Source organism: Canis lupus, chromosome 12 (genome assembly GCF_048164855.1).
Source record: "Canis lupus baileyi chromosome 12, mCanLup2.hap1, whole genome shotgun sequence".
Lineage (NCBI taxonomy): Eukaryota > Metazoa > Chordata > Mammalia > Carnivora > Canidae > Canis > Canis lupus.
Genome location: NC_132849.1, coordinates 58,785,586 through 58,812,046, shown reverse-complemented (window position 1 = coordinate 58,812,046; position 26,461 = coordinate 58,785,586). Strand labels below are relative to the sequence as shown.

At 46.4% G+C, this 26,461-nt stretch overlaps 1 protein-coding gene and 1 long non-coding RNA gene across 9 annotated transcripts in view; both read left to right on the top strand.

The window, feature by feature from the left end:
* Nucleotides 1-26,461, top strand: part of ASAP2 (ArfGAP with SH3 domain, ankyrin repeat and PH domain 2) — a 173,300-nt gene that overhangs the window by 71,326 nt on the left and 75,513 nt on the right. For all 8 annotated transcript variants that reach the window (XM_072771135.1, XM_072771134.1, XM_072771130.1 and 5 more), the window contains exon 3: nt 10,238-10,383. In XM_072771135.1, coding sequence (XP_072627236.1) covers nt 10,238-10,383 — 146 coding nt within the window. The remainder of the gene's footprint in view (nt 1-10,237; nt 10,384-26,461) is intronic.
* On the top strand, nt 10,755-14,238 carry LOC140601782 (uncharacterized). The gene is made up of 3 exons (XR_012004845.1): nt 10,755-12,523; nt 13,015-13,126; nt 14,039-14,238. It is a non-coding gene; the product is annotated as an uncharacterized lncRNA (long non-coding RNA).

The following is a 26,461-nucleotide window of genomic DNA, read 5'->3' as shown; positions in this document are numbered from 1 at the left end:
TGGAAGAAAATGAGAATTTAGTAATTTTGTGTGTTTTTCTCCCTTTATTTGCAATGCTAATTAGATATAGCTATTAAATTAATACAGAGAATACAGAGAATTTTTTATATTATAGATACATAATTAGGATAGAACAGTTTGAAAGAAATCTGTGCAGTAGCTTAGGAAGTGACATTCCATTGTGCATGAAGAAGGTACTATATCTGGCCTGATTTTCTATCTGTTACATGAGAAAAAGAACTAAATCAAATAATCCCCTGTGATTGGCATGAATAGGATGCAACTGGTATTCTACTACTTTGCTGGTACATTGAAAACCAGGACATGGAATTTTTAAAAAGTGGTTTGATGGTTCATGTCAAGAGAAATAAAATTCTTTATGTGGGAAGATGCACAAAGATGCTCATTGCATTGTCCCAGTGCTTCCTCACAGAGAAAACTTGAAAGCCTCCTATAACTAAATTAGGATATACTACTTGATGGAATTATGGTTATGTAGCAACATGAAAAAAAAATGCTTATGATGACATTTTCAGACTAAAAACTCAAGATACAAAATATATATTGCTGTGTCTGTGATCAAAAGAAGTAGATCATGATAAATGATAAAAGAAAGTGCTTCTGTATTGATGTTCATAATGTGAGACTGGAGGCATAATAACAGTAATAAAAATCTGACACCTATGAAGTACTTCTTGTACGGCAAGCACTGTGCTAGATAACTAGTTTACATAAGTATAATCCTCACAATAACTCTGTGGGTTAGGTACTATCAGCACCTCCATTCACAGATGAGGTCAGTGAGGCACAGAGAGGTCATTGCCCAGGGTTGTCGAGCTAGGAACTAGAGATTCACAGCCAGACTTGCCTTTCTATCTCTGCTTTTGTCCATGGCAGCACAATTCCTAGTGCACAAGGCACCGGGTGTGAATGAGGGTCCACACAGCAAAGAAGGACCAAGCAGTAAGGCTGTGGGGCTGTCCTGGATATCACCTAGCTGAGCCATGGTGATCCTTTTTGGAAAAAGTCCAGGTGGTTTTGATTGATCACAACTTCAGTATGAACCAGTATGTGAGAAGCTCAAAGGTGAATCAGGTGACTTAGGGGAAGTATGTTTTTTTAAGAAAAAAAAAAAAAAAAAAAAAAAAGGTGGTTACCCCACTATTGAGTTATAAGCAACATTTAAAAAAAAATTTTTTTATTTATTCATGTGAGACACACAGAGAGAGGCAGAGATGTAGAGAAGCAGGCTCCCTGCAGGGAGCCTGATGCGGGACTCTATCCCAGGACCCTGGGATCATGACCTGAGCTGAAGGCAGACGCTCAACCATTGAGCCATCCAGATGCTCCATAAGAGCAACATTTTAAGAGGAACCTCAAAATCTTAGAGCTAAAAACCTCATTGTAGGAGGACATTGGAAAGACCCAGGACTTCTTAGCTAGGGAGGGCATATCTAAAGGCATTCTCTAGGATGAGGAAGTGAGGCATACCATCTGTTCCTCTCTGGAGGGTAGTTTGATGGGAGCAGGCTTTGACTCAAACATGAGAGAGAAGTGAGCTGGCCTTTGGAAGGGTTTCAGTAGAGGTGTGGTGCCCCCTTCTCTACAGAAGTTGTAGGGTGTGGTGGGGTCATGGACTCTGAGACCTTGAGATGTCTTCCACTTACAAGCCTCTGAGATGCTTGTGGTCTCCTTCCTGCTGGTTAAGAATAATAATTGGAATTTAGATGAGTAACTTGTGGAATCCTGTCAGCAGTGATCAACATATTAATTGTGAAAGGGTAGCTAATTGGAAGGAACACTCAAATTTGTGACATAGAGTCCCAGGTATTAACATGAATTGTACTTAGGGTCGTCATATTTATTGGGTGGGGAACTTTTAAGCTCATCTAGGCTAGGGTTTTTTCACCTGGTATGTAGAGTCTGCAGACAGGCTTAAGGGGTCTGTGCATCCCAAAAATTGTATAGGAAATTATGTAAAGGTACTTTTTCCTGGAGAGGTAATCTGAAACATTCTTCTGATTTTTATTGGTGCTGTGATAAAGAAAAAAAATTAAAGAACCAGTGATCTAGCTAAACCCCCCATGTTTTACAGATGTGATACCATCAGAGTTGACTCTGCCTTATTTACTGTAAAACATTGACTACATTATTCAAAGAGTATCCAAACCTCCTTCCTCATCTATAAAATTTCCCAGAGTTGTAGAGGTGAAAGGTTGTGTGTGCGTGTACATGTGTGTATGCATATGGTGGTATATGTGTATGTCTCTAAAATCTTTCCTGCCTGACTAGCAGCTGTTACATGAGGCTTGGAGACCAGTGATTTTTTGAGGCTGCTTGTCCCGGGGCATGAAGACTCCCATGGTCTTTTCTCTTGGTCCGCTGTGCTCTCAAAGAAGTGGGGCAGGGGGAAGTCTGGTGAGCATCTGTAAGTAATGGAAATTTTATCCTTAGGGAGGAGGAGGCAAAAATAAAGGGGAGAAAGACTGAAGGCAAGTGGCAGTGACAATGCAGTCTCTGGTGCGGTCGGGCAAGCTCCTGCGCCAACAGAGGGCATCTGTGTAGTTGGACATTAAGTTTCTACGAGCCAATAGTCCGCAGTTAGCACATGTTGATTTACTGCCCCACTTTCCATGCTTTTAACCTGGGGATTCCAGGCTAAAGGAGAGCCTTGCCAGCCCTTCAGCTGGAGCCTCTGCCTCCTTCTCCGATTCGGCCATAGAGCAGCCCTAGGATGGGAAGTAGCTCTTTGGTTAAGGAGAATCTGGGCTGAGTCAAGCTGCTGGCTGCTCAGCTTGAATCTCCTGGACCAGATTCTGAAGGACGAAAGTCCTATAAGCTTTACCTCCTCCGAGAAGCCTTTTCCATCACCAGCCCCAGAAAATGTACTCTCTTCCTCCTATCAAGCTTCAGTTCTGCCTCCCGTAACGTGTATCGTGGAGCACTGTTCGTGCACATTTATTGTTCTTGCTCAATTGTGCACTCGCAGTTACCAGGCTTTATCATCTTTGTCCCCTCCAAATCTGGCTTCCTTAAATGGAAGTCTTATCATGTCACTCTGTGGCCTTTTAGGGGCCCTCTGTCACCTGGGATTGCAGTCCTTCATCTGGCTCCCACTGGCTGCTCCCCATGCTCTGGCCACACCTGGTCTACCCCTGCCTCCCCACCCCTGAGTCCCCAGTGTCATTTTCTTTGCAGCTGTCATCTCTGCACCGAATTGACTGGCATATGACTTTTTCTCACACAGAAGCTTTGCTGCTTGAGGCGGGGGCTCTGCTTCATGAATTCTTGTGTTCATTAGTGCTTGTTGTGGAAAAGGCTCTCAACGTGGTTAGATTTTTACCCTTTGGTAGCCAGGAATAATGTTCTTGCCTGATAGTGGGTATTCGGGAAATAGAGAATGAGTACACACAAGTGAATGTTGATAGGTTTTCTGTACTCTGAGCCTATAATCTAAAGTGACAAAAAGGACAGCATAAAAAAAGACCTCATCTAGTAGTCTCTGATCTTCACTCCCTCCTTTTCCTCCCGAACGTACTTTTGTGAGCCAGGGGGTGGGGTGGGGGTGGGGGGGCATATATGGAGGCAATGGGCCTGTGTGGAGTTCATCACACAGACTTCCAGCTGTCACTGTGTTGTTAGTAATAGAGGGCAGGATCAAAGAGAATGAGGTGATCTCAGACAAAAGTGTTCATGTTTCAGTAGCCAGCCCACACCTTGACCTTAATTAATAACTTCATTGCTAGCTTCCTGTGCTAGATATCACCAGATGGGATACATCCATGAGCATCTCCACAAGGATGGGTGGTTTCCTGGACGCCAGGGTGGCTCAGTGGTAGAGCATCTGCCTTTGGATCAGGGAGTGATCCCAGGGTCCCGGGATCGAGTCCCACATTGGGCTCCCCGCAGGGAGCCTGCTTCTCCCTCTGCCTGTGTCTCTGCCTCTCAATGTGTGTCTCTCATGAATAAATTAATAAAATCTTCAAAAAAGAAAAAAAAAAAAACCTGGTGGTTTCCATGAGGTCAAAGGGGATGCCCCAGGAAAGGGTTAAAGGACTGACTTTTGAAAATAGGAAAGAGCCCCGTATGTTGGAGAAACTCCCAAGGGAGAGACCATGCTTCCTCTTGTCCTGAGTGTGAGCCCAGGGATTATAAAATAGGTTTCTCATCAAACCCATTTCGATTTGTAGGTGCCTGTGTCTTTTCAGAGATGATGCAGGTAAGTACTCAGGTTCCAAAGGCTGTCTCTATCATGTCACCTTGCCCAGGAGAGGCTTCGGTGGAGAAAGACAGATTGTAATATCCTCAGCAGGCACAGAGAGCCAAAATTATCCAGCCAGAATAGCTGACACTTCAATTTATTTTTATTTATCCTTTATGTTGTTTTCTGATTATAAAGATGATATGAGCTTATTTTAGAAAATTCAGAAAAGCAGTAGCACAAAGTCATGGCTGCAGGCGGGTCCCACTCCCTGTGGGACAGGTGTGTTCCTGGCCTGCAGCCCTGCGGGATAGTGGTCAAGGCCTGGCCAGTCAGAGCTGTGCCCCCCGGGCTAGCTGCTCCTGCACCAGAAGGATGCCCACTGGGAGAGGATACAGGGCTGCATAGACGCGGGCTGGTACCTGGCATACACCAGCTACGCTGTTGGAGTGCTTGCTATTTTTACCACCACTTAGCATTTTGATGGATTTTCCTCAGCCTCTTCTCTACATTTTAACTTCTTATAAAGTTGAGACTAAATATGTGGTTTTGTATCCTGCCTTTTTTCCCCCTGAAACTTGAGTTCTGTCCTGAACGTATTCCTACTCCATGATTTCAAAAGTCTGCTGAATATTCCATTTTGTAGAGATAGATATTCACCCATTTCCACACTGTTGGCACTTGATACACTCAGTTTTCACTCTTCACAAATTATTTTGCACACACATCTCTGATCACCTAGATTATATCCTTAGAATGCATTTCCAGAAGTAGGATTATTGGATGGCAAAAATGTTTTAGATGTTTGATACAGATTAGCAGATGGTGAACTGAAAGGTTTTCATCTGGGATGATTCTGGAAATAAAGCTCTAAAAATGGTTTTCTCCCACGGGACAGAAGATCACAGGGCACAGATCCTATTGGAAACAGGGATTAGCTTTGACTTGAAGCGTTGTTCTCCCAGGAGCCCCTGCTCTCCAGTTTAGATGCAAAACCAGGTGATGTATAGGGCCGCCAGTGTGAGTGGAGATGGTCTCCTTGATGTTCACTTGTGCAGATTATCCTGACATTAGAATTGTGGCACACAGTCAAATAGTAATCACCATGCTATCTCAGGGGTATCTTTGTAAAGCCTCTACTGTAGAGAACATCCGTCTCTTCTTAAACGCACTCTTGGCAGAGCTGTCTGTGTGGGTGGTTGGTATGTGTGGTGTCAGCAGAGCTTTGCCTCAGCCGACCCCTGAGAGGCCGGTGGTCCAGCCAGGAGCAGGTGCTTAGACAGTCCTAGTCAAGGTGACCTACCTACTCCCATCTCTCCGGTTGTAGCCTGTGGTGTGTGGGTCACCAGTGCACATGTTTGGCTGGGAGACTGGATAATTACGTTAGCCCAGAGCGCAGAGTAGTGGCTGTGTGAAGAATGTTGGAGGGCTGGGTGTCAGGAGACCAGAGTTCTCATTCCAGCTCTGTTGCAAACCTGCCATATGAACTTGAGCATGTCGGCACCCTCTCTGAGCTTTGGTTTCCTGTCTGTAAAGAGAGGAATCTGGATCATTTCCCATTGCAACTGAAAAGACCCAGTGGTGGGTATGGATGGCTGTGAGGAGGATGGCCCATGGGGCCCGTGCTGCCCTGTGATGGTTTAGAGAGCTGCATGTAGGCAGGGGCTTTTCACCCATGAAAGCATTCACAGCCTCTGACCACATGGGGCTCCACGCTGCTTCCTGTTCCTTCTCTGGAAATTCCAACCTGATCTTGGAGCCCCATTTCACATGTCCCCTTCTTGGCATCTCTGAATCCTCAGCACCTGGCACATTGTAGGCCATCAGTGGCGTGGGTTAGTGTGTCTTTCCCTAGATGTCAGTGACCATGAGCACACTAGTCTGTGTCCCACCCCAGCATGTGGTCCTCCCCTTTGCAGAGTTGGAAGTGATGAATGAAATATCTGAGGTGGAAGTGAAGCTTGCTTGAAGATGAATTGGCTGTGGGACCACTTTTGGCAGGTGCTGCGTCCATGGCTCGCTTCTTCCCTGTGTGGGAGTAAAGGGTCTGTCCTTTGTCCTTCCTGGGTCCAACTGTGTTTGCTTGAACTATACTCACTGGGCCTTCTCCTTGATAGCAAGTTTAAAAAAATAAATAAATAAATAAATAACTGAATCAAGCAAACTAAAGAGTACATGATAAAACCAGTTCTTCTAAATTCAGAATTTAGCCAGCTTTCTGGCTTCCTAATGGATTTGTCAGTGCGAATCTCTCTTTGCATTCCTCCGATTGGATTGGTGGGAAGTGTGACTTCGGGCGGTGAGGTGTGGGAAGTGGAAGGTCTGCAGGGTTAGAACTGAACAGAAACAGGGTCTTTCTTGTCCTACCGTGGTCTCAGGGACTTGGATTCTCATTTTCCTAAATCCTTCCCACATCAGAGACTTTTGGATCTGAATCATTAATGAGAACCCAAGTTTAAGATATATTTGAACAACGGGGGAGGCAAGAGAGCTCTTTTTAGAAAAACAGCTTTCAACAATTTTGTAAATAAAAGCTGATAGACCAGTTTGGGTTCTTTCCAGAAGATTTATTCCCAAGCTATTTATTTCAGGTTCCTATTTTAAGTTTGTTTCTGGCAAAAGAAAAAAATAAAGGCACTCAATTACTTTCTGTTCTCTAGTAGGAAAATCTCAAACCTTGGGCAATCTGGAGCAGTGGGTCAATCAGTGAATGTATAAGTTATGGAAGGTTTACTGTTCTTACAGTGGACACCATGCTGGGTGTTTCAGGAAGATACGGAGAGTTACAGCACTGTGGTCTTTATCAAGAAGCTAACAGATTTGTTTGCAGGAAGAAACCCTGACTAGATCAGCATGAAGAGGTTTCCACTGACCCAAGTTGAAACAGCCTGAGCATCAGAAAGTAAAGACTGCAGTGGACCAGGACATTTTAAATATAAATATAAGAGGTCATGGAGTTGATGATGAGCCCAAAACGTTGTCGATCATGACTGGGGTGTAGGAATCAACACGTTATTTCAATGATTTGTATGGAAAAGAATTTTTAAAACCATAACCTATAGCAGCAGGTAGTCTGTTGAAAAGCCCAGGAGGAGGGATGATGGGAAGTTTGTTCCTACTTCTTGATGCTGGAGTGTGGAGTCTTGCTGTTTCTCCTCTGGGTCAGGTTCGCTGACTACCACTGAAGACAAGACAGGTTCCTCTTTCCCAAGGTGACCACCGGCTAGGAGGCAGCCTGCAGAGTGAACAGAGGGTGGATTTGACCCCTGCCCCATGTCTTACCACCTGTGTGATCTTGAGCAAATCCTGTAACCACTATGAATTCCACTGAATTTATTCAGAAGACAATAGGGATGATAATATTAAGACCTCATGATGTTACCAAGTTAAGTTTGAATAAAGACTTACAGGCCACCTGACAGGCATTAACTGAAAGGGAATTCCCTCCTGCTACCCTTCAGGTGATGGTACGTGCACTTTTTGGGGGGGAGGGGGAAGCACCATGTGACTCCCAAGGCGACTTAGGCCTCTGCATTCCTATTTCTCTCACCCGGTGGTGTGACCTCAGCACCAGATGTCTGCTGTGACTGTCACTCCCAGAGCCACACCAGAATTACCCACATCTTAACCACCAGCTTTGAAATAGTTCTAAAAGAGCATGTGGTTGGAGAGGGACTGCCCTTCACTGTTAACCCTGTGTGCTAGAATTCTAGCTGGCGTGAACTAGGAGGCATACCTGACCCAGCTCTGAAATGGAGTTTTAGAAATCTAAAACTTGTGCACCTGGTTTTGGCGAGGTGAGCTGTTTTTGTTAGTGGGACAAACACCAGTACAGAGCAGAACAGTGGGCCTTGGGGTGAGATGCACATGCTGGCCTGTGTCCCAGGACAAGTTTTCTGGTCTCTTTGAGCCCTGATTTCTTTTCACCACGATGAGAAATAATGTGTGTATCTTGTAAAGTTGGTGTGAGGTGTAGAAAAAGCCTATGTCCATGCTTCATAGAAATGACATCCATGCTGCTCTTAACTCCCATCTGTGCTGTTGTTTAATTCTTACCATAACCTTGTGAGTAGCTCACGGCGGGTCTCTGACTTCCACGTGGCTCAGACATTTGGTCATTTACTCACCAAAGTCACATACTTCCTGGAAAGCATAGACTAGAGCTCTTCCCATTCTGGCACGCATCCTTCAGGGCCTGTGTGTGTATCTGTCTTGTTTGCAGAGCAGGGTCTCGGAAATTCATTTAATTTAGCCACAGCTCTCAGGTCCTTTTCTGAAATGTCAAAGGAAAAAAAAACAAGGAAAAGGGCTCGGACAGTGAAATTAATTTTCTCTTGTGTTTGTCAGACCCATGTGGGCATCCCCTCAGGCCACCCCCGGAGGTCTAGGCCAGAGCACCTCCCTGGTGAGACAGGCTGCCACACCATTCACAGATTGGAGGGATCTGGCTCAGGGTCACGGGGTGCCCATCACAAACACATGTTCCCCTTGTTTGCCTGGGTTATCGGGCCCAGGAACTGGATTGGCTGACAGTGGTTTTTTTTTTGTTTTGTTTTGTTTTTGACAGTGGTTTTATTTACCTAAGTAGGAATTTGGTGGTGTTCGCATGCAAGTTGACATAGCACATCTCTGTGCTCTGTTGTGCCTGCAAAGTAGTTGTGTTACGTTTCTAGTTGAAATGAGGAAAACGTGGAAATCAGGTGCCTGATGCAAACTAGAGTTGTTTTATCACAGACTGGCTGGATTCATTTAAAAATGTCGGGATCCCTGGGTGGCGCAGCAGTTTGGCGCCTGCCTTTGGCCCAGGGCTGGATCCTGGAGACCCGGGATCGAGTCCCGCGTCGGCCTCCTGGTGCATGGAGCCTGCTTCTCCCTCTGCCTGTGTCTTTGCCTCTCTCTCTCTCTCTGTGACTATCATAAAAAATTTTTTAAAAAATTAAAAAAAAAAAAGATTATCAAATCTTAAAAAAAAAAAAAAAAAGTCTGACCCAGAAGAGAGGGGATTATAGTTAACCACATTAATTTACTAGAATTACCAGTGTTCCCCCACCCCACCCCGGGTTTCTGAATCGGAGATCTGAGGCAGGATGGTGGCTTCCACAGCCTGGTGAGATCCATGTATGATTTGATGTCCATCAGGGGTTGGGAACCACTAAGCTGGAGACCCAGAATCCAGGTTTTCATGCGTTAAAGGTGCTGTTTTAAGGCATAGTGATAGTAAAATGCCCTCAGAGAGATGACAAGGGTTCACTTTTTGTTGTTATTTAGACAACATGTATCTTGTATTTTAGGTGCAAAGACAAGTAAAACTTAGTCCCTGTCCTCTAAACACTTCTAACATCGAGAAATACATTACCAGACAATTTCAATGTCCATGCTAAGAGCAAAGACAGGAAAGTGCCAAAGCCAGATACCAGGGGCATAGGGCAGAGTCATGGAAGGCTTCCTGGAGGAAGGAAACATCTGTGGGATGTACAGGAGTCCGGGATGGCAGGGAACCTGAGCAGAGGATGTGTCTGAGCACAGCTCAGAGCCACTCAAGTGACCTTCGTGGCCCTAGCCTGTGCTCCGAGGTCCACAGCTCTTTGTGGAAAGGAGAGCTGTGACATGTGGCTCCAGGTTAGGGCTGTGAACCTCACTAGGGAGGAGCAGGCTCCTCTTGCTGAGTTTCTAGGAGAAGGCTGTCTGTTGGCTGGACTGGTGACTCCTGGCATCACGTAGGCTGCAGAGGAGTCCTAGTGGATGTGGAAGGCATTGGGGGAGGTACCCGTGGAGCCTCATCTGATGCACTGGAGGCCATGGGGCTTGTGCGAGGCTCTTTCCATCCCGGTTGTCATGCTTGTTCTTTGGGGTCCATTGCCAATGCAACGGGACGTTTTCAGGATAGCACAATGATTTCTGTTCCTGGTGCAACTGGACTTTTTTCAGATTTTTATTCTGGTAACATGTTCGGTTTTACTCACAACCAGGAGTGGGTAAGGATGGGGGGATGGAGAGGTTGCTATATTAACAGTGCATCTCACATTGCTGTTGCAGCTCACGTGGAAAATGAAGAGCAGTACACCCAGGCTCTGGAGAAGTTTGGTGGCAACTGTGTGTGCAGAGATGACCCGGATTTAGGAAGTGCATTCCTGAAGTTCTCAGTGTTTACCAAGGAGCTGACAGCACTTTTCAAAAACCTGGTGAGTGTCATTGCGCACATGCAGCTGTTGGGTTGCGTGTGAAGTGCTTGCAGTTCCTTTAGCTAGAAAGGTAGCTCAGTAGAGGATAGAGAGGGTGTGTCTGGATAAACTGCGAATAAATTTCAAAGCTTATGCGGTACCTAAAGGAATTATATTTTCTATAACCATTAGGTCACTTTGGAATAAATTTTAGAATTATGATTTTTTACGGTAACATGGCTTTTTAAATTCAAGTCAACATTTTAAATGTGCACAGCTGTGAGACAAAGCAAATAAATGCATTCATCTTCTTAAGGGCCTCTGACTTCAATTTTTAAGTTTCTAAACTATGTAGAATCATCTGTTTCTGGTAATTATGGTAGGCAGTTAAACTTACAATATTTAATAAATATGTTCCAGGCCTGTCTTACACACCAAGGTAACCTATAATCAAAGCACAGAAATTGCCATGAATATTTAAAGGCCTTTTATGCTCCCAAAGGCAGAGCCTAAAAAAAGTCACTCTTTAAGCAAGTGGGAACACGGAGCTGGTACTTCTTGCCTGCGGTAGGTGCTGGGTAACGTGGGTGAATGGGCTTCTTTCTTGAGCTTGGCAGCTCTGTGCCTTCCTCATTGTGGGAACAGAATTCTGAACAAGTGGGCAGCCTGAGAGGGTGTTCATGACCCTGCTGTGCCTGGCTTCTTCCACAAGGGCCATGTACACTGGGATGGCCCCAGCGTCCCTTTCCTGTTTTTCTCTCCCAGCTTCTAAAGGTCATGGGTGACCAGAGCAGGTTAAGGTCGCAAACAGCAGCGCCATTCTCATTTCTCCTGTCAGCAAGCAAATAACAAGTGAAAAAGTAGCTCATCGTTCTTCAAATGGTGGTGATGGCGGGTTTGTATGTCTGGCCTTGGCGGGGCAGAAAGAAGGGAACATTGTGTATAAGTTAATAACGGGGAAGGGAAAGAACCAGATCCTTAAGGCTCTGGGTCTCTCTCCCTGTCTCCACTCATAAAAGATTTCAGTTGCTATTATTGTGCTGAAGTTTTTTACTCAGGCTCATTTGCAGTCTCTTGGGGCTTTTATAAAGTTTGTCACCCATTTCTTCCTGCTCCGAACAGGCTGGCAGTGAGTGCCGTGACTGGGGAGCCCTAACCGCCCCCCCCTTCCCCGTCACCCTGCTCCCTGGACTCTGGCAGACACACTTAGTAGGTTCTCACCACTGAGTCGGATTAGAATATTTTGTTTGAACTGGAAAAACTGAATGACCCCAGGGAAGACCTGTGGGGATCTTCTTGGGACCTTGTCAGTGTGCAGCCCACTCTTCCAGGCCCTCCATGGGTCAGCCCCTTCCCGGCTTTGGGCTCTTGTCTCCTAAGCATGAATGAGCAGCCTCCAGGGTGAAAGAGACCAAAATCAGCAGAGGGAAGGACTCAGAGGCACAGAACAGAAGAAAACTTGAAGGAATCTACATGTAATTCTTCAGAGAGATCGGAGTAGACATTGTATCGGAGGAAAGGAGTAGGGATGCAGTTTAGGGTTAAAGAAATAGGAGAGGCAATTAATGTAATAAGACAATATCAAAGCAAAATCCAGTGACGAGATTGGAATAGAAATTCCTCAGAAAATAGGTCAAAAACAAAGCAAAACAAGAGTGGAAAATAGATAAAATGGATGAGGATTAATCCTCAAGGCCCATCATTCGGTGGACAGGTGCTTCAGAGGGAGCAGAGGCCAGGAGGGTGTTGTGAGTTCAGGACGGTCCCTGACACCAGCCACTCGTGTCTCCCAAGTGAAGGCTGGTCAGAGCCCAGAGCAGGGAGAGGAGAGGCCCCAGGCATCTCCATGTGAAATCGCGAACAGTCTTTGCCCTTTCAGAAAGCACAGGGCAGACTGAGAATTGGCTGTACTGGACATCTCAGCAATAACCCTGGAAACTTGAAGGCATGAAGCCAGGCCCCTGAAATCCTGAGGAACAGAATTCCAACCTGGAATTCTAACCAGCCAAGCCTGAGAGTAGAATTAGAGAGATTTTCAGACATTCAAGGCTCAAAAAGTTTAGCTCCCATGCATCATTTCTCTGAAACTCCTAAAGGATGTGCTTGAGCAAGATGAAGAGGGAAGCCAAGAACAAGCAAGACGTGTGAGTCATCTGAATGCGTGAGTCAGTCCTGAAACAGGATGCAGCAGGAGGGATCCCGGGAGGGTGGCAAAGGGAATAGCAGGCAGGGCCCCAGGCAGGGGCCTCCCCGCCGCCCGCCACCCACAGGCAGCTACTCTTATCTTCAACTCCTCCCCAGATCTAGCTTTTCTCAGCTCTGAAATGGAGGTAATAGTGCCACACCTGGTTGTGTGTATAGACTGGAGCCCACTGTTGTACACATCTGAATTTACTTAATCTCTACAATCACCCCCGGAGGGAGTCTGCATTCTCCTTGCTTCATAGATTATATAATTGAGGAGGCTCTGGGGTTTTTAAAGAGCTTGCCCTTGGGACATGGGCCCATGTGCCTGCATGTGTAGAAAGGCCCCCTCTAGTACTCCACACAGTGGATCCCCAGTAAGCCAGCTTGTACCTGGTTATCAGCAGGAGCAACTAAACAGTTAAACAGAACCCCCCCTTCTTTTCTTGATTTTCTGCACAACTGAAGTCAGGGCGGGTCTGGACCTTGTGACTGCTGCTTTGCCTACCACCCCATGGCATTGCCACTTTGAGCACTTCGGGAATCCCACCAAGGCCCAGTAGCTACCTGCCTTGCCGCGGTGAGTGAGCCATCGGTGGCCATCGTTGCTGAGCACCCGTGGTGCACTAGGCCCCGGGTGAGGCGTGAGGGGACACTTTTTCAGTCCTCCTGACCACTATGCAGGACATCTCAAGTTACCTTCATCTGATGGGGGCACATACTTGATAAGTGATTCACCAGGTCCGTACTGAGTGAGCAACAGAGTTGTGATTCAAATCCAGCTCTCAGAACTCTGGATCCATACTGTGTCCACTGTAGCATTTAAAGAAATTAAGGTTTCTCTTCTGGAAGGAGAAAGGCTGAACAGGAGAGATGGCAACGTGGGGAAAGCGTAAAAAGAAACACAGGCCACGCTGAGCTGCAGTGACCACGAGGCAGCAGCGGGGCCTCGGTTTCCCTCATGGTGGGAAAACCAGGCCTGCTCAGCAAGAGGAAAGCAGCAGGTGGAGGATGGGGGGTTCTTTGAAAATTGCAACCCAGCACATGGGTGACATCCTGGTGTCACGACAAGACATTGACTGAAATCCTGGCAGTAGTAGCTTTGAGTCTGTGGGCCTTCCTTTGGTTTCAGCTTTTGCTTTATGGAGTTAGGGCTGTTGACCCTGCCTCTGGCAAAGATCAGAGTGAGGGGGAAAATCTCTTTTTTGTGCCAAAATTAGATTTACCAGGCCTACTTTTCTGGGCCAGTGTTGGTGGCACAGCTGCCCAGCCACCAGACCACCGAGTAGCCGCCTCTAAGGAGCTGTTGCTGAGAGTGAGCCGATTACAGGAGAATTCTCCTTTTTTGGTATTTTGTATACCATTCTTAGTCCTATTTTTGGTCACATCTATCCTATCTCTTATTTTTAAAGCCTTGCTTTTACTTTCTCTCAGGCACTTCAAAACATTTCCGTTTTGGGTGGCTAAGATTGTCAATTCTCCCCTTGTCCAGAAAGAAGAATTACCACCTACCTGCTTTGTGGCGTGAGTGGATGTTTAGAAAGCCTTTGGAACATCTCCAGAGAAAGGCCAACTTAATATAAAGTGAGATTTTGTTACTAATGGGTGAGATTCTCACCTTCAGAGAGCCTATGAATTTTCTCTGCAGTTATGCAGGATAAAGGGAAAAACAAGACATCTCCAGAAATGTAACATGTGTGAAATTAAACTGGTTATAAAGTCAGCCCAGTTTCTTAAGTTCTTTTCCTCTTACCAGATGGATGTGAGAATCCTGGAAAGATTTTCCAGGGACCACTTCTGTGCTAAGAGGTAGCTTTTTAACAAATGGCTGCATTAGAGGACATATTGCTGAAAGGTCACTCCCAGATACACAGCCCTGTGTCTCTGGTTCCGGAGAATTGGAGGTGATATTTGTGCTCCCTGTCTGCAGGGCTGCCCCAAGTGGAAGCAGGGCCAACAGATGCCCAGGAAAGGATGGAGTTCCGATGTGAGATCTGGGGGTGGCCCTGCGGCTGAGGAAATCTCACTTCACTTGCATCGAAAGAGGAATTTGAAAGTTCTACCAACCATCATGCACTTGAGTCATGAATTTATTTTACACAAATGATTGGCGATACAAGATATTCTAGCAGCAGAGTAAAGCACTGGTGAGGTTCTCTTGTGGGTATGTGGTAGCCTGTGGCCTCGTTCATGTGAGGTGGGCAGAGCCTGGAGGAAAGGTGTCCCATCCTGCTGTGTGGGTAGTAGCCCAGCCAGGTTCTTCTGTCATATCCTCCATGTTCCGGTCACTGTGAGCTCATTTTGTAGATAAACAGAGAATATCTCATTGCTTAAAGTATGGAGAGCTTCCTGCCAGGGGTCTTCACCCTCAAACTTTACTCTCTCTCTCTCTTTAAGATTTTTAAATTTATTCATTTGAGTGAGAGAGAACATGAACAGGGGGAAAGGGAGAAACAAACTCCCCACTAAGCAAGGAGCTTACCAGGGCTTTATCCCAGGACCCTGAGATCATGCCCTGAGCTGAAGGCAGACTCTTAACAAGTAGGCACCCACATGCCCCACATACTTCTTCTCGTTCAACTTCATTTATTGAAAATGATTATATATTAAAATGTCTTAAACTCAGGGAGACCAAAATTTCCTCTTTTTGGGAGGAAGACTTACCGTTTTTCTGGGTGTAAATGAACTACACTGAAATTTGAAGGAACCCCTCCCCCACTGTATCATATCTCCTTTGGTATATGGGGATTTCTGCCCTGAGATTGATGCCAGACCACCTACTTTCCATTTCCAACACTTTAGTATCCTGACGCTCTTTGCCCTGCTGATCACTGGTTTCTGACTGCTGTGGTATCTGCCCCCACTGTTTCTTGTTCCACAGTGCTGGGAGCTGACACTCAGGATGACTTGGCTCCTAGGCTTGTATGCACAGTAAAAATCTCTAAGCTTTGAGTATGAAGGGCTGGAGAGCTAGAGCTGTAGGGCGATGGAGTCTGTGGGCAGGCCTACTGACTGTTACTTTGGATGCCTAGAAACCTTGGCACTGACTTCTTAACTGGCCTCATATGCAGTTGGAAATTCTCTTAGACTTTCAAGCTGCTCCCTATGCTCTCAAATGAAAGCACATCCTTAGCTTGACCAGAAGAACAAAAGCAGTAAAAATGTCAGAGTCTCTGTCTTGTTTGTAGCACAGACACCTGATATGTGTAAATGTACTTTGATTCTGTTTCTTTTCTTTTTTGGAATGGCAGTGCTACCACTGACCTGTAGAAGTGAGAGAAAGTGGGAGAAGCTCAGGGTGGGAACAAGGCCTCGAGAGGGAGGAGAGCTTAACTGGGTGGGGGAGGAGTGATGATGGCCCGCTGGGTGAGGGCCCGCTCTGGCGCTGTCTAGGCAATGAGCACTGCCATCTGGCCGGGGACACACAGACGCTTTTGTTAGAAGCAATGTGTGCTCCGATGGCCACTGTGCAAATGCCACAAAGCCCTGGGGGTGTGACCCCACCTTGGGTCCCTGGGTCCTGGGGTGGAGGTGGGTCCAGGGAGTCTTGTGGGGCTTCACAAGGTGTCCCCAGGGCCATCTGCAAATGAGCATGATGGCAAGGTTTATGAACACATGCCTTGCACATATCTGTAATGACTTGTCAGATGGAGGATGCACTGTTACAGAATAATCATTTGAGAGCATTAGTGAACTCAAAACAAGGTTTCTCTTTGTTCTTTCCCACCATCCTGCGTTTCCTCAAGTAGTTGGCTATTTAAGGGACAGCCACCATGTTATAGGGAACTTTGAACTTAAAAAAAAAAAAGCTTTTGTGAAATCTGTGAGATAACCTGTGGACAGATGGGAGTAGAAGATGTGAGTGAAGGCAGAAGGGAGTCAGCTGGACCTAGCAGCAAACGAGCAGGAGGAGGAGCCCTGATGAGTGGCCTCGGAGATCAGGAGGCCACAGGAACCTTTCTCCTGAGTGTGTAAAAGCAGAGGACAAGTTGCAGTAGCACAAGGCGGAAACAGCAGGTGTTTGCTGCTCTAGGGGAGGTTGATAAGGAAAGGAGAAAGTGACAAAGGGATGGAGCTGGTGGCTGGAAGAGGTTGATGCTACAGAAGGGGGTCTGCAAACTGTCAGCAGTGCTTCTGGTGTCTCCTCCTGTTAGTGAGGTGCTTGACCAGGAGTCTGGCCCCTGCCCCTCTGTGGGGAGGCGACAGTGAGTTGATAAATTCAAGGTCCTAGTTTCTTCATGTGCACTCCCCTTTTTTTCTTTTTTTTTCTTAAAGATTTGGTTTATTTATTCATGAGTGACACACAGAGAGAGGCAGAGACATAGGCAGAGGGAGATGCATGGTTCCCTGTGGGAAGCCCGATGCGGAATTCAATCCCAGGTACCCCAGGATCATGACCTGAGCCAAAGGCAGACACTTAACCACTGAGCCACCCAGGTGACCTATACTCCTCTTTCTTTGGGAATTTTCACCTATTAGTCATTCCTTAAAATCTAAAACTCAGTAAACCATGTCAATGCTTGCCTATCCCAGATTCAGTTCACAGAGCATTTAGATGTTGTTTCACCCATGCCCCTAGAAGCCCCAGTCTTGCATTCAAGTGGAATCACGTGGGGCATCTTAGAGATGCAGACTCCCAGGCCCTTCTCCCCTATACCTACTGAACCAGAATCTTCATTTTCATAAGATTCCCCAGGAGATGAGTAGGCACATAGGGATTGAGAAGTATTGATCTAAAGCAGAGGTTCTCACAGTGTAGTCCCTGGACAGCAGCAGCAGCACTGGCATCACCTGGAACTCATCAGAATAAAAATCACAACCCCGCACTGCACCTGCTGAATGGTGGTTCTCAACCTTGGTGCCGCACTATGCCTAGAGAGTTGTTAGAACACTTGTTTGGGCCCATTCCCAGGGGTCTAACCATGTGCATCTCTAAGAAGTTTCCTCATGATGCTGACCTCACTGGTTAGGAGCCAGCTACTGTAGAGGACAGCCTGGTAAGGTGCCTCCGAGGCTTACCTGCCCCAGAGATGAAGACAGTGATGCTGCGGCCAGCAAGTATCTCCCAGCCTTGGATTCTAGGAAGTAAGAAGTTTGAAAAGGTGCTTTCATTTTTGGTTAGTGGCTTAATTTTCACATCATGTGGGCTTCGGAGAAGTTGTGGAAGCTGGGTTCTTCTGTGGCTGCCCCTAGGCCTCAGAGGGGGATGTCTGTGGGTTTCCAGCATGGCTGCAGGGAGGCTGTAGTGTGTAATTTCAACACCTGGCCTCTGATGGAAAAGAGGGGCAAAGGGTCACTATTTTCTCTCCACTTAGAACCTGACAGATCAAAGCAGTATGAGTGGCAGAGACGCAGTGTGTAAGGCAGAAACCAGGCCAGCTACATCCCATCGTGTTTCTGGTGTGAAAGTTGCCAGTGTGTCTTTGGCAGCTGGCTGGTTTGGATCTTTCAGTTTGTGTTAAACTTAACTCAAGATCGGCGTGGGCTTCCCCCCCACCCTTTTCTAATTAAACAAACCAGCGGAGTGGCTGTGCTGCCAGCGAAGCTGGCCTGGGAGTGCAGCGGGCCAGTGCAGGCTGTCAACCCCAGCCAGCAGAGCCTCTTCATAGACCCTGAAAGCCTCAGTGACCTGGGTAGCTCTCCTGACCAACTGCTTGCTCAACAAGGGACTAGAAGGGAACTGTGACATCAGCGGCCCCTCAGAGGGAAGCCTGTGTTCTGCCTCCCGGCTCCTCCTGCCTGGTCTCGGGGTGTGTGTGAGAGTCCTTCTCTGGCAGCAAAATGATAGGACAAGCCCTGGCTTCAGCCTCTCCCTTCGGCTCTGCTGCTTCTAATGGGATTTGGGGGCCAAGTGGGTGACTTAGCTCTCTCTTGCTTTGCATGTCTGTATAATGGGGATAACTGTGCCTACTTCTCAGAATAGTTATTAGGGTTGAATGAAACAAAATAGCCCACCGCCATTTTGGGATTTAGACCATTTTATCTAATACCTTCTGCTTCTCCAAAAAACTTTTGGCCTGGGTGCCCATTTTTTCAGATAAGCAGTCTTTGGAAAGCACATAGAAAACTTCTTTAAATCCACCAGGCACACTGCTGCCTCAGAGCCTTCATGTTAGGAATTCCTTCTGCTGGGAACACTCTTCCGCCAGATTCTCCTGTGGCTCTGTGCCTCACTTCTACTCTGCTCAAATGTCTCCTCTTGAAAAGGCCTTCCCACCACTATTTGAGAGTCCCATGCCATGAATCATCCTAGCACCTTTCTTTGTAAGATTTATGGTAGCCCCCAAACTGGAAATAACTCAGAAGTCTGTGAGCAGGTGTCAGGATAAGCTGATTGTAGTCTGGCCAGACTGTGGAGCAGTGCTCAGCAAGGAACAAGAGTGGACTGTTGATGCACCAGCATGGACGCCTCTCCAAGTAAGGAGTGCTCACTCTCAAACCAGATACGATGCCACGGAAAGGAGTGCATGCCCCATGATTCCAGATACATACAATTCTGGGAAATGCAAACTATTCTTTGCTGACAGAATTAGATCAGTGGCTGCCCAGGGACTGAGGAACTGGGAGATGGGGATTGTAAGAGGAGCACAAAGAAACTTTTTTGGGGGATGGATATATATATGTTCACTATCAGGATTTTGGTACTGGTTTAACGGGTGTGTGTATATGTGTCATAACTTACCAAATTGTACACTTTATTTTTTTATAAATTTATTTTTTATTGGTGTTCAATTTGCCAACATATAGAATAACACCCGGTGCTCATCCCGTCAAGTGCCCACCTCAGTGCCCGTCACCCAGTCACCCCCACCCCCCCGCCCACCTCCCCTTCCACCACCCCTAGTTCATTTCCCAGAGTTAGGTACACTTTAAAGTGTGTGTAGCTTACTATATGTCAATTATACCTTAATAAAGGTGCTTAAGTTTTTTTTAAGCTATTGGTTTAAAGCATTGATGTTCAGTAGAACTTTTGCTTTGATGGAAATGTTGATACCTGCTTCAGTATAATAAGCCATCAGCCACATGTAGCTGTTGAACACTTGAAATAGGGCTAGTGCAACTAAGGAACTTGGTCTTTAACTTGATTTAATTTCAGTTAATTTCAATGTGATGAGTATATACGTGTAGCTAGAACCTAACACATTGGACAGCACAGGTGTATAGCCTTACCTGCTACTATAACACACTTAGCAACCCACACGCCCTACTGGGCCTTAGGCTCTGGCTCCTGGAAATAACTTGAAGCTTCCAGCAGGTGATGACTGTTTCTTACATACTCATCCTTAGTAATACTGAAACCTCGCTGAGAATTATGCCCTTAACTGAAGCAATGAGGTCTGAAGTCTTTTTGCAACCCTCCACCCTGACAAGGAGGAGCTGGGCCTCCTTGTGGTTTGCCTTTCTTTGAAGCCTCACTTTTACTTGTGTAACTCTGTGATTGGGCAGCATTTGCTCATGTTAGAAAGAAAAGAAACACTCCACAGATCTCAAAGTGTTGTCTGCTTCTCAGGCTTCTCATGAACAAAGTAGATGAAAATAAACTTACATGACACAGATCAGTCTCAGATGAGATTCCTTAGCCATGTTTTATATAGCAATACATTGGCCTTTTAGAGACAACCTTATTATCCCCAAAGAGAGTTGGGCTCTATTAAGGATTTTGGAGGGGAGCCTTGGGAACACCTGGACTTACTAGATTCACAGGCCTGGAGGTAGGAAGTCTGCCCAGTGACTTCCTCTGTTGTGATTCTCTCTTTTTGTGCTGCTTCTTAAAAATAGCTGTGATAAGAGTATCCTGTCTAGGTTCAGGCTTCTAGATGGATCCCCTTTAGCAAGATCACCTGGCAAAGCCATTTTGCTCATTGCCTGAGTTAAGGAGGCAGCACCGAGGTCCCAGGGCATGTTGTATACTTCTCCACCCTGCTCCTTTTGCCAGGGAGACCCTCCACCCCATCTTGCAATACAAAATTCTCCCTCTTTCTTAAAGGTCTATCTCACATAACCTCCAATCAGCAAAGATTTCCCTGGTGTCCAGACTAAAAGTAAGTAAGTTTCTTTTCTTAGAAGTTCCATGGTGCTTTATTTATGGGACCAAGGTGGAGCTTTGGCTGGATTAGCAACAGGTGGTCACTAGTGATGGGAGCTAAAGGAGCAGGCGAGATGGTGCCCCTGTGGGCTGAGGAAGCATAGGAGGGAAAGTGGAAAGATTTTACTGAGTATGGAAGTGACAAAGCTAGAGTCCAGGAATTTTTAATACCCCCACCCCAAAATTAGGAAGAATAGCATGGAAAGATGGCTGTTGGCTGGCTCTGTCTCCCCAGCCCCCACTAATCTTTCCCATTTTGGTTCACGAATGGTGAACAGTGGCAGTAGCATACTGAGGTTCTTCTTGATTTCTGCCAGCCTGTCTGCCCCACCAATTGAATCATTTTATTTCTCCTTGTGAGATTGCAGACCTTTGACTACTTACTCTCTCATCTTGTCAGACGTATCCAAGTGAATCCAGGAAAAGTGAAGACAGGAAGGGAGAAGGGGGGATTGTTAATTCAAAGATTGCTTATTTGTGGGTCACCTGGCTGGTTCAGTCAGAAGAGCATGTGACTCTTGGTCTCAGGGTTATGAGTTCGAGCCCCAAGTTGGGCATAGAGATTACTTAAATAAAAACTGTAATTAAGAAAAAAGAAGATTACCTATTTGCTATTGGTATTAGATCCATAGTTAATAGCAGTGATTGAGCTTAATGACTTCTATTTGGATCGTGCTTGGTGATTCAGAAAGCCATTTTGTATAAATATATGTGTTAAAAGTAAGAACATAGGAGAAAGCCCAGTGCTTGCTTGGCACTAAGGGAATATTCTGGCTGGATTACCCAGGGATAACTTAATTATTCCCTTAGGTCATAAAGATTTCATTACTCATGAATTGAGGCAGGGGCTGCTGAGCACAGGGATGTGCACTAGTCTTTGGCTGTGGTTTTCACTGCTGTCCGCCAGAACAGAAGATGGTGCATTCAAGACTGTGGGGCTGCCCCAAGCACACAGAGTCAGAGAAAGAGTCAGAGCCCAGCCTTCGTGCTTCAGGGCACTCTTGCCAACACAGAGCATCTGGGCTCCAGCGTACGTGTTCTCCCAGCCAAGTGGAAACGAAAGCAGACATTTTCTGGGATGCTCACCCTGAGTCAGAATGCTTCTGGGCTGTGCAGTTTATATACGTGGAGCATATAAATCCAGAGGCTACTGTCCTGTAGTACGAAGCTGGGTTAATGAATTCATTGATGAGGATTCTGTTTATAATTGTATATTTCTTTTTTAAAAAAAACCAGCCTTGGGGATCCCTGGGTGGCGCAGCGGTTTAGCGCCTGCCTTTGGCCCAGGGCGCGATCCTGGAGACCCGGGATCGAGTCCCACGTCGGGCTCCTTGCATGGAGCCTGCTTCTCCCTCTGCCTGTGTCTCTGCCTCTCTCTCTCTCTCTCTCTGTGTGTGACTATCATAAATAAATAAAAAAAAAACAGCCTTATTGAGGTATATTTTATATGTCATGAATTTTACCCATTTCAAGTATTACAAGTCAGTGATTTCTAGGAACTCTACCAATGGTGAAGCCATGACCATACATCAGCCTAGAGACCATTTTTCCCCCCAGGAAGGTCCCTCGTGTCCTCTTTCAGTTAACCCCCAGCTCCAGGCAACCACTTAGTCTCTCTTGTAATAATTCAGCTAATTATTTTCTGATTAGAAAAGTAATGGTTTCTTATTTTAGATCATTTGAATAACTCCAGAAAAAAAAAATCCACTGGAATGAAAGCCAGAACCCCCTGGGTCCATCTGGCATCTGGACTTCCTTCTCAGCATTGTCTTCCCTGCCCCTGTGCTCACGTGGCTAACATGTACCTTTGGCTGCTTCTCCACCCTGCTCCTTTTGCCTGGGAGACCCTCCACCCCATCTTGCAAGACAAAATTCTCCCTCTTTTTTAAAGGTCTATCTCACATAACTCCCAGTCAGCAAAGATTTCCCTGGTGTCTAGACTAAAAGTAAGTTTCTTTTCTTAGAAGTTCCATGGTGCTTTATTTGGCTCTTCAGAGTTTTCACAGGGCAGGTTGCTTACTTAATTATGGGCTTTATCTTTCCTATTAGATGGTGAGTTCCTGGGGACCGCGGTTCTACCTAATCCATCTTTGTCTGCTAACCCTCTGTGCCTCTTCAGCTTTATCTCCTGTCATTCCCTAAGGACCCTGTGCATCTCCTTGGCAGCTATAGTGGCTGTGTGACGTCCTGGTCACTGCAAGGCTGTGGGCCCCATCCACGGCATTGAGAATGAAAGCAGGGATGCCTGGGTGGCTTAGCAGTTCGGTGTCTGCCTTTGGCTCAGGGCGTGATCCCAGAGTCCCAGGATCAAGTCCCACATTGGGCTCCCTGTGAGGAGCCTGCTTCTCCCTCTGCCTGTCTCTCATGAATAAATTAAAAATCTTAAAAAAAGAAAAAAAAAGAGAGAGAGAGAGAGAATGAAAGCAAAGCCAGCTGGTTGCGTAGCCATCGATTTTCACTCCTCAACTTTACTGTTTCAGTCTAGATACCAAAGCTTAGTTTACCTCTTCTGGACCTAACACCTGTCTATCAGTACCTATACTCTTGTTTGAATTAAATAACAAATAGTCTTAAAGTAGATTTATCAGCCAAATTTTGTGTTCTTTCCCCGTGCTGTAAAGAATTCTGTTCTCCTCATTCATCCGTGCATGCACTCATACCTACACATGCCTCTTGTAACAAACCCACTAGACTTCTTTCTAATAATAAGATTTTTATTTTTATTCATAGAGACAGAGAGAGAGAGAGAGAGAGAGAGGCAGAGAGAGACACAGGCAGAGGGAGAAGCAGGCACCATGCAGAGAGCCTGACATGGGACTCATCCAGGGTCTCCAGGATCACGCTCTAGGCTGCAGGCGGCGCTAATCCTCTGCACCACCGGGGCTGCCCTAATAATAATATATTTTTTTTTAATAATAAGATTTTTAATCTGTAAGCACCTTGGTCTTTTTTCTCCCCCTCCAGCCCACTGTATAATTGGGTTGTGCTGGTGCCTTTGGCTCAACCTGCCACCCTGGGCAGTTTTACTGCTCCTCCTCAGACTGTTTTTGCTGCCTCTTTCTTGTACTTGCCTTATCCAAGATGGTGCTGTGTTGGCTCCCCTTTCGGCAATGTTTAGGACCAAATTGATCAGTGCCTCTGAGTCTTAGCCATGGCTCTTTGTGATCGTGTGGCTGAATGGGCAATGTCTCAAGGCTCAGTAACTGGGACAGTCCCCTTCTTCCCAAGCCCAGGGTAGCCTGCCTGGCTGGCAAGTACTGTGTTTTATTTTGTAGCTAGCTAGTTGGTGTCTACAAAATACATGCTCAATAAATACATGATGAATGGATTAACGAATTCACATACATATTTGCCATATGATGTTCAGTTTAAGGGTATTAATGTATCTCAAGGGTCTGTCCCTTATGCATTAGATGATCAGGAAAATACTTCAGTATATTGATTTACTCAGTGTTTCTCAGGCACCTGCTCTGGGCCAAGCCCTGTGCTAGGTGCCACGGGGCATATAAAATGAAGTATACTTAAAACTGTCCTTCGGGGTGTACAGTGCGAGACTGATGAGATGAAGCAGTGTAGGACCTGTCAAGGGCCTGAAGAAATTTGTTAAAAAGAGAATATTAGAGGACTTGGGAGGGAGGAATCACTTCCTGCTGGCAGCTGGGAGGTGCTAATGGAGAAGGTAGCATGTGGGGAAAGCCTGGTGGATGAGAAGGCTTTGGACGAGGAGGTGTGGGAGGACACTCAGCGGGGTGGAACAGATTGAGCACAAGCAGACAAGAGCAAAGACTTCCACTTGGCCGGATACGAAGATGGAAAGTGGTGAAGGAGGTGGACTGTGGAGGGTCCCTAGGGCAGGGGCACCACACCAGATGAATCTGACAACTGCCGAGGATGGGGGTGGGTCGGGCAGAGAGCAGGGGCCGGAGGCCAGGAGCATAGAGCCTCAGTCCAGAAAAGGGGCAGAGAGACCCACCCAGGAACACGGCGGCAAGAATGGCCAGCGGAGAGCTTGTGGGTGAGCAGCTGGTCTGCAAGGCGGAGCCGAGAGGAGCCCGGTGTGAGGGACCTGCCAGAAGCAGCAGGGCGGGTGTGGAGTGGCAGCTGGCTTGGGTCCATGCAGTCGCCAGCAGGCATCCTTGCCGGTGGGTGGAGGTGTGGGAGGAGCCAGGCGTGCGGCAGCCCTGTGCTCTGCACTCAGGTTTACTCCTGCCACAGTTTATGGTGGAAACCAGGTGTGCCTGCCATCAGAGACTATTCACCAGCACCACCTTTGTTTGTCACTGTTCCTTCCAGGCAGCCCTGAGACCTCGCCTTAAACTCCACTTCTCAGTGTCTAAAAATCCAATGCTTAAGGTGAATCCTCACAAGTCCTAGCTGATTACATTGTGCCTCAGACGCCTGCCAGGTGCATGACACACATTGAGGTGTGCGAGCCTCAGACAAATGTTACCCCAAAAAAAGCCATTTCTGAAATGACCGTCATCAATCGATCATTTCTTTGGCAGGATTGGTGCTTTGGCACAGGCATCATTACACACTTGCAGTATTTTTCAGATAAATTTTTTCCTCCTATTTTGAGGTTTCATATGCTGAATAGTATTTGAAAATCAGATCCCCTATTTCCCTAAAAATTATACCTGGTGTTGGTCTTTCTATTCAGTGTAATTCTACTAAGATTAAAATTTTCCTCTGCTCAGTGGTAAGAATAAATGCACATGGTTTCAAAGTCCTTACTTGTCTGTCTTCTTTTATAGGCCACAATCTAGGTGTATATATCCCAAAGTGACACACATGCCACCAGGCCCTGGCATTGCCAACTGGCAATTGTGTTGATTTAAGGCAGTGGGCTGAGCCTGGGAAGAGGAGACAATAGAGCTTTAGCTTATTGCCAGGGAGGGACTCTGCAGGCCTCAGAACATGGCAGGCTGTGCCTGAGGGGTCCTAGCTGAAGCTTTATCTTAGCTTACCCACATTGGAAGCCAGTGGGGACAGCCTTGGGTTTGATTCTGGTCTATTTGATCCATGGTGACAACTTGCTCAGCCTCCATCCCTTGTCTTCTTGCTTCAAAGAGAAGAATAGAGTACCCAAGACCCCCCCCCCCCCGTCCTTTTTTCATTTTTCTCCTTTTCCAGCAACACACACACACATTACATCCCCCATATGCCCCCACACCTCATACACACAACATGCACACACACACACCCATACACACACACCCCACATGTCCCACATACACTTCACATGTACCACATGTACCCCACACTTCATGTGCCCAATACGTGCAACACACACACACACACACCACAAATCTCACATATACCCCACACCTCACACATGCAACAACATGCAATACACCATACCTCTTTCTCTTCCTGTCTCTGAACATTGACTCATATGCATCCACAAAACAGTGACCTCCTTCGTTCTCTTCTTTGTTCTGTGTTGCCCTGTGGGGGTCAGTTCTGGGGGAGACTGGGATCTGTGGGCCCTGAGACATCAATGAAGCATAGCCCAGGACATTGGACAGAGCCGTGAGTGAGAGCAGGAAGTGTGTGTTTGTGAATTCTAGTCCAGTATCTTTAGAGTGGTTCTCTCATTATTTTGAAATAATTTTTCTTCATCACAATGACGATCTTTTCAACCAGCTTCACAGTTGTGAAGAATAGACGGTTACAGACTTCTATGAGTTATGTTTCTGTTTGCAAGATAAAGCCACCATGAAGAGCTTCGGAATGAAGAAGGCTGACATGCTCATGCAGGCCAGGTTTTTAGGGAAGGTTAATTGATACCAGTTGTTCTCTAACATCTTGCTGTCCTTACTGGAGATT